This window comes from Anarrhichthys ocellatus, unplaced genomic scaffold (genome assembly GCF_004355925.1).
Source record: "Anarrhichthys ocellatus isolate YVR2014 unplaced genomic scaffold, GSC_Weel_1.0 scaffold14, whole genome shotgun sequence".
Taxonomy (NCBI): domain Eukaryota; kingdom Metazoa; phylum Chordata; class Actinopteri; order Perciformes; family Anarhichadidae; genus Anarrhichthys; species Anarrhichthys ocellatus.
In genome coordinates, this window is record NW_022280044.1 from 6903652 (window position 1) to 6919888 (window position 16237).

The following is a 16237-nucleotide window of genomic DNA, read 5'->3' on the forward strand; positions in this document are numbered from 1 at the left end:
GTGTGTGTGTGTGTGTGTGTGTGTGTGTGTGTGTGTGTGTGTGTGTGCTTTTTGCTTATGAACACGAGCCCCTGTGGCGTTGTTGCCTGCAAGCTTGCTCATGTGTAGTTGTCTGTGTACTCTGCTGCTATATGTTCATTAATGGAAACTGCCACCAGCTAAATATTGCTAAAACATGGCGGTCTATTCGGAGAGTTTACTTTAGCAGCCACTAAAGGAAGGGGACCCGTTGTCACAGAAAGAACTATTATATCATAAAGAGGGATATAGATGAGAAAATGAAACCGCAGGATGATTTAATATGATAGAGGGGTATTTTTCCTCATTTTCTCTCTGAAGAGAAAGGTCATGGCCTGTTACATAAGAAGCTACGGTTAAGTTTTTAGGAAGGCAGATATTTCCTGGTAACACGTTTTATTTCTAGTGTGTAGCAGCCACATTGTCACGTTTGTCATATCGGAGTAACTTTAATGAAAGGTTTCCCACTCGTATGTTTCGTTCAGCACTAGATGTCGTTCACTAGCGATACCAGACAATCGGAGATCTCCGTCTACTGTATGTTTGGGGATTTCTAAACAGGGCAGTACAGGAGTGCACCGTGGGAATACAGCGCTGTTATTGGTAGACGGAGGGAGCCGGAGATTCTGGAAGTTATGAAACCTGCAACCGCGACTCACATCCCATTCAACAAATCCTGCCGCCACACCAGACGTGGGAAACCTTCCCGTCGATAAATCTAATATGACGTGAACATGAAATAAGTTGGATCCCTGTCCCGTCTGTTTGCAAGTGCAAACATGTGAGCGAGATACAACTGATACAACTGACAACTAAGGAACAGGTTTCAATGTTGCCTAAATTAAAACTTGTTGATGTCACCCAAGTAATTCTTTTTCACTGCAACTCCTCCAACAATTACTGGCAAATTATCATGGTTCAGTATTAACGCTGGAGGACTGTAATAACGGGGCATCAACACAGATGATTGAACTCGGAGAAGTGAGCAGTAACCCTTTTAATTTGATTTGCTTATATAAGAGGATGCTAACTTTGTCACAACTGAGGCTCTGTGTTAGTGTGTGTGTTTACATGTTCCTCTTGCTTTAGTGCACTTTGGGTGTATAGAAGTCTGTTTTGTATGTAGAGGGAGGAAACCGCTGAAATCTGTTTTTGAGTCAGTTTCCCCATAGTAAGCACGTAATTCCTTATCACAAGATCAAAACAACTAGCGCAGCGTTTAGCGCACCACACACTGCATGTACTGTATACTACATTTAGTATAGGTGTCCGTATTGTGAAATACTTGACAGCAGAGATCTTAAGTTCAATGCGACCACCGGCTTCTCTCCATCTTAAAGCCCGTGAGGTTAAAACGGGAAGGAGTGGAGCCTGAGTCAGAACAGAGGGAGCGTGTGTCACTGAGTCAGCCAGCTGAGCGTTGTTTACATGTTGACGGCACATGACACGGACCATGTCTTCCTCTCAGTCACAGCAGCAGCTCCTCTCACACATCCAGCTATAGGCTGCATCAATGGGCCGATTGTTGTCTCCGGCTGAGGAACCGGTGGGCCTCGGTCATGAGATGTAGGGTGATGAGAAGAGGACTTCGTGCGTGCACCGGTCTGGTGTTGGGAACAGATCGGTGGTCCGTTGGTATAATAACTATGGATGGAGATGATTTTATGCTCAGTGTTTCCTGTGACTAAGACGATGTGGATTCTATCGGACAAGCTTTCCATCAACCTTATATAATGCAAGTAAACACCTGTGAGGGCCCTCTTTGTCCGGCACAAACAGCACCAGCTTCCCTGTTTGCTGTAAAGCAGCGCAGCAGATTTCTGGCAGTCTGTGTACAGACTTGTTTTTTTTTTAAGCCACAATAGCACTGATGGCCATGTCAACGTGACAGTGTGTGTTTGTTTGTGGTTTGGAGTGAAACGCTTCAACAACCATTCGATGGATTGCCATGAAATTTGGTGCAGACCTTTATGTCCCCCTCAGGATGAACAATAAGGACTTTGATGATCCGCAGACTTTTTTATCTCGTACCATCATCAGACCACAATTTTTATCCTTCCAATTCTTTGGTTTATGATCAGCGAAACTGATACATGCGAAACTAATGATATTCCCATCAGCCATCACTCTGCTTGCTTATTAACAGATGTGAGCTTGTTAAGCCAGACGGACTCAGTACCGGGTCAACCCCTGAGGTGTAGTTACACAATTCACGATTGAAGATGTTGCATGTTATAGTATTTTAACAATAAAGTTGTGCAAATTCAACCTTTTGTAAATAAACAAGCGAGTTGTGTTCAAAAGATCTGGGAACATGTTCTCATCAGGCTACAGTAACATGCTTGGTATCACTGAAAACAAGAAGTTCTGGTCTTTCTAATGCACTTAAACACACCTTAACTCAAAACGTGCAGCATCAGCTATTAACAGGGAAATAAAGCATTCACATTTGACCGTCGCACTGACATGAATCTATGTTGTTGCTAAAGTATTTCAGGCATTTGTTATTTTTGCCCAAAACAAAGGATTCTACTTACTTACATGTCCCCAAACTAAAATGGAGCACATGATGAACCTGCTGAACAATAACATGTTAGCATGCTGATATTAGCATTCAGCTCAAAGCACCACAGTGCGGCCGCACTGAGCTGCCAGCATGGCTGTAGACTCTCAGCCAAGTTTGCTCCTAGTTTGCTGTTGTCGTGGCATTTTGACCATTCTTGGGAACTTAGCTTTGCATGTGTCAGCAAAGTAGCGGGAATAGTGTTGAGTAATCTAGATATAAAACACCCTTTTCTGGCACAATGATCCATAAAGTGTAGAGGATTGTAATAAAACCTATTTCACAACATGTCATCACTGGTTTGTTGTATATTCCTTTTAATCCTCCTCTCTATTGTTGATTTTTGCTAAATCTGCTCTATTTCTATGTTGGTAATTAAACCTTTTTTTGTGTGTGTCCCTACAGATGGCTCCCTCCCTAAAGAGCCAAAAGGAGACGTATCGAGTCAGATCGCAGGTAAAACAAACACAAACAGTGATTCAACATTTTGCAGTTTATTTTCCATCCTCATCATTTCAGTTTTTGTGGTGATGGCGGACAAGGGGTTGGTTTAATATGTAGTCTCACACACACACACACACACACACAAGATTAATATTTCAGTGTTCCCAGTGACAAAGACAGGTCACTGTAATTTCTCACATCTCCCTGACTCCCCCTCCCCGTCTCCATCCCTCCCTCCCCCCCACCATCACATACCATGTTTCCCAGCCTGTGATTGGTTACCTGTGTCTAGCACATCTGTCGCTGGGTCTCTCCAGCAGGCTCTCCATGATGAGTGGAGATGGATGATGTCTGTAGCTTTCTTTCTCTGTCCTTTCCAGCCCTCTTGACTTATTATTTGGTTGTAGATTTGATACCTCCGGTTGCTTCTGCTGTCTCCTCCATTAATGATTATTCCCTCTTCCTAAATTGACCTTTCTTCTGAGTCACACTTGATCTTCCCGTTGTCTATTTATGTAGTATTGACCAAGTCAAAAAAGGATGTTATGATGGTTCGTTCCCGCATATAAGATGGATGATATCTGCTCCTCGATGTTGCTTCCCTCTGATGTGACATTTTGAGGAGACGTGGCCACTTTCATATTGAAGATTATTACTCTCCTGTGCGTCAGTGGGAAGTTTTAATATTTTATGGACTCGGCTTTCTAGTCTGAAAAGGAGACACGCAAAATGATCGACTTTCAGTTGCTTTGGTCTAAAAACTCTCGGCAGTGTCGGGCTTAGAAAATCAAAACCCTCAAACCCTCGCTCTAAAGGAGGGCAGTGAGTTGGCAGGTTGCTCTGGTGCCCGGGGGCCCACGATGGAGACGGCTCTAGCGCCTGTAGAAAAAGGCGATGAAAACAACACAAATGCAATTGCATCTAGACAATACTTGCCTTCATTGTTACTGTTCGGCCTGTCTGTGCAACACTGTCAGGGCAGTGTTTTCCTTAAGCTTCCTGGTGCATGCCAGTGATCACTTCCTGGTTTAGAAAGGACGGGGTGATGGGAGGTAAAGCCTGTCCATCTGTTGGCCTGGCCTCCTCAGCCACTGGTCTGACTGGGTGGCTGAGAAGTGGGTTGCAAGGGGGGGAGGAGGAGGAGGGGTGGGGGGGGGGCAGTGCTGTTATGTAATAATGTTAATGCCTTTGGACCTTGACAGATGTGCCGAAGACTGGAGTGCTTTCCAAGGAGGACTAGTGCACTTCCGTCTCCCTGGTAGTTTGGTCCAAATGAACCGCTTGTGTGAATCTTCAGGAATCGATCTCATTCTACAAGCTAACATTTCATTCGGTAATCTCCTCCAGATGGCTGTCTGTGCCGATTGGGATAGCTGAAGCAGAAAAAGGGGGCTTGTTGTTGATGGTGAACTGCAGCAGGAGTCAACAGCTGAAAACAGCCCGACAGTGTCCGACATACTGTGTGTCGCACTGAATCTCAGCTGGTAACAGAAAGAAGTGTGGAAGTATTTACAACACTAAAAAAGTGTCTGTTTTCCTGTTTCTATCACAATAATATCAGACTTTTAAATATAAACCGTAGTGTTGCAAACGAGGCTTTTTCTCTGTCTCGTCACGGTTTGCCAGAATGACATCATGTGGCATTAAAAGACCCGAACAAATGAACTCTTGGCTCCGATAACAAGCCGTCTTTTCTCTCTCTCTCGCTCCGTCTTTCCTCCCTCCCTCCTGCCTCCCTCCCTTTCCACTCCTCCCCTGCTGTGTTCGGGTCGCTGGGGTAACCCTGGCCTGTTTGTCGCTCGGTTAGCCTACCCTGCTATTAGAGGTCTGGACGGATGGAGAGAACAGAAAGAGGCGGAGGTAAAGGAAAGATGGTGCGCTCTTTCTTTTTTTTTTTTTGCCCAGGCTAAAACTCAGATTTGGGGACAGAATGAGGAAAATGGGGGAGGACGTGGAGATTCTGAGCAGAGTGGACTGGAAACAAACACCCGGGCTGTGCTGTTGAATCGCTCACGCTGAGCTTCTAGATAATGATACCCCGCTTTCAACGCAGCATGAAATCTGTCCTTCACAAATATCTCTTCTCAATAAAATTGCCCCCTTTAGTCCACGCTGTTTCTGTTGGATCGCACCAGACGGCTGGCCGGAGGAGTCATTCCAGTGGTGTCGAGGAAGATTTTACTCATAAGTTTAGAGGTGCCAGTCTGTCATATTTGACTCTAAACGGCCTTAAACTGCCCAAAAGAGCTGCTAGCAGAGCGTTTTAGTGTCTCATAATGCAGCACAGGCTTTCATGCCCCAGTGACTCTGTCTCATGTTAAATAATAAAAGATAATCATGAGACCATTAAAGAGAAAAATAAACGTTCACGTGTAAGGCAAATACATAATCTGTTAAACGTTTTATAAAAAAATGGGAAAATGTTGATAGTGACTTGGCAGCTAAAAATATGGATGCATATTGCTCAATCGCCAGATGTAACAACAGGCCACAATAACACGCTGTTCCTTGTAAACTAGTTACCAGCTTGTTTGTGTGTATACAGTGGCATAGCCCGTGCCAGCTGTACCCACTGCAGGACAGCTGTGTCTTGATCGCAGCAGCCAATCAGATCTGCCCCTTTTTGTTTCAGCGGTGTCCAGCAGGGCAACACCTTCATGTGCCGGCAGCCAATCAGAGCTGCTTTACCGGGACAAGAGGAAGACCGGGGGGGGTCATGACATAAAAGATGGACAAACAAAAGTGACACATGCATGAGTCACATTTATCTGTCAAAGTTTTATTTGGCTGGCTTTACGTTGCCTCTAGGGTGTCGGAAAAGTCTTTAATGACTGGAAAACAAACGTGCTCCACATCTACTGCCAGACACATCTGCAGACAGTAGCACTGCGTTTCTTTGGATCTTGTAAAATACATCCAGTTTTAGCAGTAAGTGACAGTTTTGCTAAATGCCTCCACCCCCCCACCCCGGGGCTGTGATTGTCCAATCAAGGCGGAGTAACAATAACTAGGCTGGAGTTGCACGAAGAGCCATTCTCAGCATTTAAAGAGTTTAGGTGGTTTATTTAGGAATAGGTGAAACAGTATGTTTATCTGCTGTAGCATGAGCCACATCGTTTAGCTTGTCCAGCTCACTAACTCAGTACTTAAAGTAGCAACCAGCATTACTCCAAGTCCAAGGAGCACTTCATTTTATTTTGTGGGGTAGTGAGTGTAGGCGTAAGTTAGCTACAGCTGATCAAATCTGCTCGCGGCAATTTTCCTTTTTGAAAGTAAACAAAAGAAAGAAAACTCGACAGGTGTACATCAGAAACTTAAGCTCAGCACACCGTCCATTGACTGCTGCCCTTTGGGCCATTTTCAGATTTTCACATCATGAATCCATCTCGGAGCGCATGCCGGTGATTATGTTTCATTTTGACCATATAGTACATAGTGATGTCGCTCACAGGGTTGTAATTATAGGGAGGGCAATGACTCAGAAACAACTGTTAGACCACGGGAAAAACAAAACATGAGTAAAATGTTGTGAAATCAATATAAAAATCTAGTTAATTACATTTAATGTTTCCCACAGTGAAAAAGCATGCAACCCAACAAAACCAGACTAGCTAGCAGCATCTATTTATATATTGTTTTATAACCAAGTGATCAGGATTTAAGTCAAGAGGTCCAGGTCATGGACGCCCCAATTCCTGTCCACTCCCTCAGCTTTAAGGAATTCCCCCCCCCACACACACACACACACAGACCCCTCAGCAAAGGAATTTCTGGCAGGCGGTGAATGTGGGAAGTCCACAATTATGCAGGGATGCTCCCACATGTGTCCGGTGTGGGTTTCTCTTGACCCCGTAACAGCTGGTTTAGAACAGACAGCGTCCACGTCAGCTGCTGCGGAGCCATTATGAGATTACGCCTGCATATAACTGCTCCTAAATCAGATTTTTCTTTTTCGCAGTATGTCGGCAACTTTTCCCCCTCCCTCCGCTGACTGACCGTACCACCCGTCCCATCTGTCCCGGTCCGTCCCGGTCCAGGCAGCTGTTGCATTCTGTCCGTCTTTTTTTTGAAGCGCACACACACACAAACACGCACCCCAACCCCTCCCCGAGGTATTTGTCACAGTTTCTCCGGGGCAGTCTTGTAGTGGTTGTTGTTGAGTAAACTGCTTTGTTGTACGAGCCGGCCTAACGCCCAGTTGACCTCTCGGAGGCCCCGGCGAGTCTCAAGCCTCTGAGGTGTGCGCGCTGAGTGTTGACACACGACCCAGTTTACAGTCCTGACCTGAACGATGAACTGACCGCGCTGTAGTAGTTTCCATACGGAGAAGGATTGATGGACATTTCTGGCATTTCCCTCTTTGCCCTTTCTCACTGAGGGGTGCAGCCACAGCAGCGGTGACTGCGTTTCACCGCCGCCCACTTCACACAGGACCAGTGACCCAGGACACATTGGGACTGACGGTCGATTTAGGAAAGGTTGATCTAGTTAATGGTGCGTTTTTGTTGTATGGGATCGATGAACCTGGAAAATACTGTTCACCTCACCTTATGGAGAGTAAATTCTTCGGTTTCTCTGAATTAAGACGTCATGGATAAGGTAATAATAACCCTCTTAGCTGCAACTAATGGCTTATTGATTATGAACAAAATGAGGAATGTCGTGAAATTACATATTCTTGTGTTTCACACAGTTGCCTTCATGACTGTTTGGTAGGTGTAGGTATCGGGAATCGATACTTTTAAGGTATTCATAATAATAATTATACATTTTATTTGTAAAGCGCTTCAAAAGGTATTCAAAAGCATTGTACATGGTAAAAACAGAAACAATAAAAGCAATAACAACATATAGAGAGATTACATTATAACATTAATAAGCAAAACAACAACAACAACATACATAACTAGCATCGCACGGTTAAAAGCAGATTTCAATGCAGCGCGAAGTATAAAACGGTATCTGCGATAGATACTCTTTGTACCCAAATCTAGAGTAAAAACACTGTTTATGGTTTTGCTTGCACTCAATCACCGCAAGCGTTCATCAATGTAATGCGACGTGTGATTGGCCCGTTACCACCGCAGCTACATCCCATACAGTCTGTGGTGGGTTGAAGTCGAATACGGCGTGTTAGTCTGAGTTGACTTCATCGCACCGAGAGGCCACCAAAACATTAGAAAGTACGGTCAAAATGTTTAATTGATTGTCAAAATATAGTTACTTTTTTTGATTTTGTTGATGACTTATCAATTAATCCAATATTTACTGCAGCTCTAGCCTCTTAAGTCAGCAGAGGGACTAAGCAAAATCACAATAATTTCAGTTAATATAGATATTTTATCATAATCATGAGCAACATTGCCTCGTATTTTTTCATAACATCAGAAATTGTTCTCTCAGAATTATAGCACACAAAAAAACAAAAAAAAACCTAAACTGCTTATTATCTCTTAATAATGACATTAAATAACTGGAAGATAATAAGTAAATAAATCTGTGACTTCTACATAATGAGCTGAAAACTTTATGAGCAACTATAATCTATAATCTATAATCGCGCATGCTGCACTTTAAACCTTTATGATGTATTCTGGGGGTAAACTGTGAAACATTGACATAGACACACACAGATGTGTACGCTGCCCAGTACAACCATCATCTGCTACTGTTGGTCACTGACTGGCTGCACTGGAGCGGCAGCAGAGGAAGGAAAAGACTGAAGTGTGTTTGATGTTGTGTGTAAGCCTCTCCTGCACTGTCAGGGGTTCTCCTCATCAATCTCAAGTCTCCCACCTGAAGCTAAGCAGCTTCCCAGGGTGCACAAATGCAGCGCAGGCATATTCTAATGATTGCCCCTCCTACACATCGAGGATTACCTCCAGGAACCTGCCTTTCCTAAAGGACGGGCAGATTAGCGGCTCACCTAATGCCGCGTGGGGGGGTTTCACACCGACTCTGAATCCACACAGATAGCCGCGCTCCTGCTCGGAAAAATGTTTGCACCAGCTTTTCCGCGTGCGGGCGCATAGACAACACCAGAATTGTGCGGTTTTTGGTTGTCTGCCGGTCTGGAATATCTGCCCTCAGGAATCTGTGGATCAGCCTCAGCAGCTGCGACTCTGCCCACAGAGGACCGGGTCATTAGCTGATGGTAGCAGCAGGAATATGTCAAAGCCGAACAAGCCGCAGCAATTCTTTGTCAAATTTGTGGAAGAATCATCGGGAATGGCTTGCTGGGCAACCAATCACAGGTGGCAGAATGCCCAGACAGGCTCCGCCCTCATCCAGTTGACAGGTACATACAACGCTGTGAGTGGGTGGGTGTGTAAGTAGATCTACCATGATGTCATCGCCCTCCTCTCCTTTTTCATACTCTTCCTCACCTCCTGCATCTACAGGAGGTGAGTTTAACTTCTTCTCTGGTTCCAGTGTCTTACATGCAGGGTTCGACGTAAGGGCTGAAAGATAGCCATTTACTTTTTAACGTATAAACAATAGGGACAGAAAAACGTGCACCACGAAATGATTACATTTTTGATATTTGTTGCATTAGTGATGTCTAAAAACCGGAACTAGACAACGCTGCTTGTGACAAGTGCGCACTGGCATCTGTTTTAGAGACAATGGTGAAGCAGACTGAGTTGTTTTACTGTGGGGTGAAAAGTTTGACTAACCCGTCAACATCAAACCAGATGAACCTGAATGGAAAGGTCTCTCCGAAGTATCCCGCCATCTTTTGAGCTCGACGGAAAGTTCTACTGCAAACATGTACAACATACACATGACCTGTATATGCCTCACAAAGAAGATTCGCCTGCTTTTCTCTGTTATTTGACAATAAATTAAATAGTTTTAGGACTGTTACAAGTCATTTGAAGGTGTCTCCTTGGTTCCTGGGAACAATCGTTTAAATTATCGAATAATCTGCTTGTTTCCTGATTAGTCATGTGGTCTATAAAATGTCAAAAAATTGTATAAAAAAAATCAACTTCCTAAAACCGATGGCGATTTCTTCAAATAGTTTAAGTCAAACCAACAGTCCAGAACCCCAAGATGATCACTTGTCTTATCACATGAGACCAACATTCAAAAATGACTTCAACACTTCGTTATCAAAACCGTCCTCTTCGTTTTCTACTCATCATCCTCATCCCTCCATTGACAGGAAGTACATTTTACTTGTTTTTATTTCTTCATGCTGTTTTAAATGAAATGAAAAGGACGCTGAAAATAAAGATGGAGAAGCACAACAAAGGAAAAGAAGGCTGGAAGGGAAGAGATTGGAATGACTGTCATTACCTGTCATTTCCCACCCTTTCTCCTCTAACATCGTTTCTTCACTCTCTTACTGCCTCTTCTACTCCTTCCTCTCTCTCTCTCTCTCTCTCTCTCTCTCACACAATCTCTTCTTTTTTTCCTCAGCCTAGTTACGACGAGATGACTCGACTCATCTCACATTTTTGTAGTTTCTCTTTTCCTTGTCCGCTTCTTTGCTCTTTTTGTTCTCTCATCATTCATCCAGAAGACAAACCTTCTCCAGCGTGTGTGACCCGGCCGCTCTATATTTAGCTGCTGTGCCACTTTTTTCTTTCTTTCCCAGAGCACCGCATAAAGCACAGGGAAGTGATGTATCTGTGTGGTTAAACTTACCTTTTGTGTTTGGCAGAGGATGAAAATCCACCCCCGAAAGTACTTCAACACAGTTACTGGAGGGTGTACTGTACACGCTCATTGTCAGGCTATTCATAGAAATATGTCATCACGTATGTTCAGGTATTTCAACCCGTTCCTCCTCCTCTGCGTCTGACAGTTTGTGCGTGTATGCGAGTCCCGCAGAGTAACTGACGTAGTTTTAAGAGCGAGATGTTCCACGCAGGGAGGGTTGAAGGTGAGGTGGATGGGTCAAACCAAACGGGACTTTCGATAGGTAAACCAATGTTTGTTTCGTGAAAGTTGACATTTTGTCACGTCAGTTGTTATGTCACGTGTGTCGTTAGTCAAGTCAGCCATGGTCTTTTCATAAACCTTTTCATTTTTTTGCCTAAACCTGACTTCCTGTAAAGTCTGAATTTTATTTTGAAAAGACACTATGCATGTATATTAACACGCCGTCACTGAGACGTACCAAACTGACGTTAAAGAGGTTCGACGAGCGTCGTAGTTTGAAGCTTAACTGACCAATCGTTGTTATTTGACGCATTGTGAGAATATGTTGGATGTCTCCAGATACACTGCCATTCAAAGCAGAACATGTTTCAGGGATGTAGTCGATGAACCGTGTAATCATGAGGCGATTACAGCAAGTGATCCCGTGTAGAGAGGCGATTACGCATCAACAGTCAATCACACGGGATGAAAGCGTCACCATGAAAGAGCCACCGATAACGGTTTCACTAACAGTTGCATTAGTAATTCAGAATGCACTTTGCTGACTGCAACAACTTTCTTTGCACCTTTCTGGAGCTTGTCGAAAGACATTTTGGAAGATGGAGGAGATCACTAACTGAAGTAGCAGTCGATGAAGGAACATTAAGGTTTTAATTTGCAAAGGAGGGAAAGGTTTCGTGGGTTTAAAGTGTGCATCTGTTTTGTGGTGTTTACAATAGACGGAGTGTGTCTGCAGTGTGACCTTAATCTTGTGACCGTTAAATTTGACTGTACGGTAGTGAATTCACACAGAGCTACAGAACACTCACTGTGTGCTCCCTCTAAACACACACACACACACTTAGTGGTTTTCTGCTTGTCATCGTGTCAACATCACATCAGGTTTTTTTATTGACCTTTTGATTTTCCTGCTGGCATGCAGCCAATCAGACAAGTTTGTGGGAAACATCAAAGATGGTCTATGCTTTAGAAGATGAAAAACCTCCATGCTGAAAAGATGCTGACTTATCTATTTGTGTGCAGATGTATGCACACCTCTCTAGAATTAAGCCGAACACAACGGACATTCCTACTGTAACCAATGTGTACTGATACCGCCATGTTTCCTAAGCAGCTCCTACAAAGAGCTGCAACAATTCAGATTAGATAAGAGACTTTACTGTCCATCTGCAGAGAGTGCAGTGCACAGTAATGACGAATGAGTGATGCAATATACAGCAGCAGTGAAGCAAACATTCAGACTTCATATACGGTGCAAGGTACAAAAACAAGACATTGAACAGTTACAAACAAGACACAAAACAAGGTGCCAACATGTGGTGCAATCAACAGGACTACTGTACCAGTCTGTTATAGAAGAATAGAAAAAAAATATATATACAAATGAGAGTGCATGAAGAAGTTTAGATGATCATTTTCATTATCAATAAATCTATAAAATGGTAAAAAAACAAACAAAAACCCCCCATATGTGTTCATTATCACATAAAGAAAAGGACTTCAACACTAAATCGTTAAGAGTAAACTCTCCGTTGTTTGACTAATTGATTAATTGCCTCGGTATATTCTCTATTTCTGACTCTGAAACACGTCCCATTGGATGAAAAGCCCATTTGTCTGGGATCCCAAAAACAAACGCCCATTGTTCTGAAAATACACAGGAACATCGCTAATTATTCTGCAGAATGATGTCGTCGGACCGTCCCGATTTCTTTATCCCACCGGCGAAGGCGTGACCCACCACTCTGCCTGTTGTTACTCGATGGCCTCGCTGGTTGGGGTGGGTAGGGTTAGGCATGAGGAGTGAGATTAGTTAGGTTTAGGATAAGAAAAGCAAGACCACCACGTAATTTTGCATCATAAGCAGTTGTATATTAGTTATTAATTCTTCATAATTAGTGTTTATGTTGGGGAGTTTGTCTCTGAGTAATAGACCTCTGTAACACTAGCTGTATATTCTGTTTGTTTTTCGGGCTGTTGGAAAGAAATGGGCTTTTGGTCGCAAGGATTTTTGGACCATTGGGGGTTTTGGAATAATGTGCTGCCATAATAATGACATGGCACCATCTTATACATAAGGAGTGCTTAGCTGAAAAACTATTTAGAACTTTTAATTTATACTATTTGTTTGAAAACCATAACCCTGATTATCAAATATATGTTAAATATTTATATCCCTATAAATATGATCCCCCGCCCTCTCCATAGAGAGCGATGTCTGGTCCACGTGTGGCTCTCTGTCTGCAGCCTCCTCATGCATCATCTTTAAAGAACTACAAGCTCACCCACAGGAGCGCAGTGGGAAATGTAGTTGATCGTGGTAATTTGTTTTTTGTTGCACCCTAAGGGAAGTCGGGAGACAAATGAGAAGAGGAAAGAGATGCAAAAATAGAGACACGTCCCGATTCTCATCCCTCTCCTCCGGTGGCGGAAAATAATTAGCATCTCATTAGCATACCGTTATAAACATGACGACATGCTGAGAGCAGAGACTGGAGTACAATTTACTGTGTGCGTGTGCGTGTGTGTGTGCGTGTGCGTGTGCATGTGCGTGTGTGTGTGTGTGTGTGTGTGTGTGTGTGTGTGTGCTTGCATCATAATAATAGGGGAAGGCCTAGAGAGAGATCACTGCTTCCCTTTACATTGTACTCATTATGTGATGCATTTTAAGAAAATGTGTATTTCTATGCACCACCACCACACTATGAAGCCCGTTTCCCCACTGGATAAAAAAACCCACTAACATCTGGCTTTTGTCTCTGGTGAAGTAACATTCATTCATTCCCTGAACACATGTTTTCTGGTGCGGTGCTATGTGACCCGCGTTTAAGTGAAAGTATAATAAATAAAATCAAAAGGGATTTGGACAAAATGAACAAATATTATCCTCTCCTCAAAGCTACCGGACTCCAGTCAGACAGCAGCAGTTTCACCTCGCTGACCATCGACGGAAACAAAACACGACTCAAAAACCGCCTTGGTTCATCTTTCCACTGTTCAAACTATCCCCTACTCTGGTTTGGTTGAAATCAAGCCTTAAGTCACCAAGTTAGACTTAAAAAGAAACGGCTGCTGTTACAAAACTACCAGACTCCATTGACAGGAACATGAACTGACTTCGCTGTTAGCTTAATTGTAAAACACTCAAAATAAAACTCCTCCAAACGGTCTTTGAAGGTCTTTTCACGGTTCCAACAAAACTCAGGTCTGAGAGTTTGAAAGAGAGACTGAATAAGTAACAGAAATATATATAATAAAGGAAAGAAGTAACCACAGGTTTAAACATTTTCACTGTTTGATTACCCTGTTGTCATGCTCATCTACTGGCAATAGGAAAGGAGACTTGGAGAGAGACGAGAACTACATCGTCTTTCCTCTCTCTTTCATTATTTCTTCTTGTTTCTGAAGTTATGATGTCTGACTAGTTTCGAGCACACACATTCACAAGTGTGTTTGTGGCGTATATCGACAAAATATACCTCAGAGCTCATTTTTATTTCTGTGCTAAAAAGTCACGTGTGAAAGAAAACGGAGCAGGAATCTTGCTTTAAGGTTGATGAAGAAGAGGAGAAAGTCAGGAGGATGCAGAATGTCAAAAACAGACAGAATAAAGGAGACACTTAAAATGTCCTTTTTAAAAAAGATGAATGTGACTCGTCTGGGTCATCAGTCACAGAAACCAGACCACCGCTCAGCCTGAAGGACAAAATCGGGGCCACGCTCCGTCCACCTGAGATGTGAGTTTAATCACTTAAGGGAGTTGCGAGTGTAAATATAGGAGTTGTTTTTGAGCAGGTTTTCACTTGGTGAGCATCTCCTGACAGCCATCCGTTCACCGGTGACGGAATACGATCAGTGCAGCGGAGAGGTCTTTGCCACCATCACGCCCACGAGATCCAGCTCGATGTTTTTATGGTGACGGTTAATAGTTCAGTTTATGGCCGCAGCTTTTTCTGCTTTAATTCCCATGCTAGATATTCAGATCTACCTCCATTTATTCCAGACAAACCAGTATGTGAAACACATCAGTCCTTGTGTGCAGTGCCAGAGGATTTTTTTATTTTCTTTTCCAATAAGGAGCCTGGGTTGAGAAAATGTTGAAGCTTTTATGAAGCCGCTCAAGGCTCAGACACTATCGTGTGATTCATCACTGAATACGAGCAAGTAGTGGCAGACATTGATTTATAGGAAGATGTCAGAGATTAGTAGTCTAAAAGAAGAAAAACACAGTTGAAGTGGGTAAAGTAACTATATTTATATTCATTTTCTGTGCCTTCTCTAATAGCAGCATTTAAATAAAATCCCCCGACTGCGGTTTGTAAAGAAAGCGGAGACGTCTCGATTTCTAGAAAGAAAACCTGCCGTCAGTTGACGGTGCTCATTTATAAGTTTGGTCAAACTTGGTAATTGGGGTAATAAATTATAACTATTGGATGGATTGTTATGTAATTCTGTACAGACACTCATATTCCCAAAAGCAGTGGTCACCAACCTTTAACTTAAGAGACCCCCTTTCTATCATTGAGCAAACTGACCCCAGACTAAGTGACATATTGTGGATATCATATTAAATGCATAACAATAACAGAGCAGACTAACCGATAAACTGTACAATTAAGAACTCAATAACTGCAGGAAAGTTTAGTTTAAAAAAGCAATTTGGAAGAATTCTTTAGCAGATTATTTCTCTTGAATATTGCATCAGAGACGAGTTTTACTGTTACATTTTTAGTAGTAACTCTCTGACTGTATCAGGTGTTTTGTTTTTAACAATCAAACATACTTTATAGGGTTTTTTGGGGCAAATTCTTTGTTTTATTCTCGCTTTATTTCTGGAGCTGATGATGGAAGTAGCTATACAGTGAGCCCTCTTGTTGTCTCATTGTTTTACCACTGTACAGCACATTGGTCAACGTTTGTTGCTTTTAAAATGAGCTGAAGTACAAGCGAGCATTTTAATGAGTTGGGTGGCATTAGAGGATGTGGGAGGGTCAAACTTTGTGTTGCGCAGTTTGCTGCAAGTTTGAGAGCACGGCGGCTAAACTATTACAGTTAAGTACGTGTATAGAGGCAAGTATATTTCTGACACACGTTGAACTCTGGTTATGCTTTGACGCTAGTTGATGGGAACTGAAGTGGCGTATGGCGATGAATGTGGCTTCACCTCTTACAGTAAGATCTACAGCAGCTCTTTGTTTCCCCTGAACTTCCCCCAGTTTGGCCTCACTTTGTCTCACCACGACTGTTTCTCTGCCCACAGTCTCTGTGCTTCCTCGTGTGTGTGTGTGTGTGTGTGTGTGTGTGTGTGTGTGTGTGTGTGTG

General features: G+C 43.0%; 1 protein-coding gene across 1 annotated transcript in view; it reads left to right on the plus strand.

The window, feature by feature from the left end:
- The window catches only part of LOC116387097 (triple functional domain protein-like), a 34247-nt gene that overhangs the window by 11472 nt on the left and 6538 nt on the right, over nucleotides 1-16237 (plus strand). Inside the window, exon 2 of the mRNA XM_031853890.1 lies at nucleotides 2987-3037. Within this exon, the coding sequence (XP_031709750.1) occupies nucleotides 2987-3037 (51 nt within the window). The remainder of the gene's footprint in view (nucleotides 1-2986; nucleotides 3038-16237) is intronic.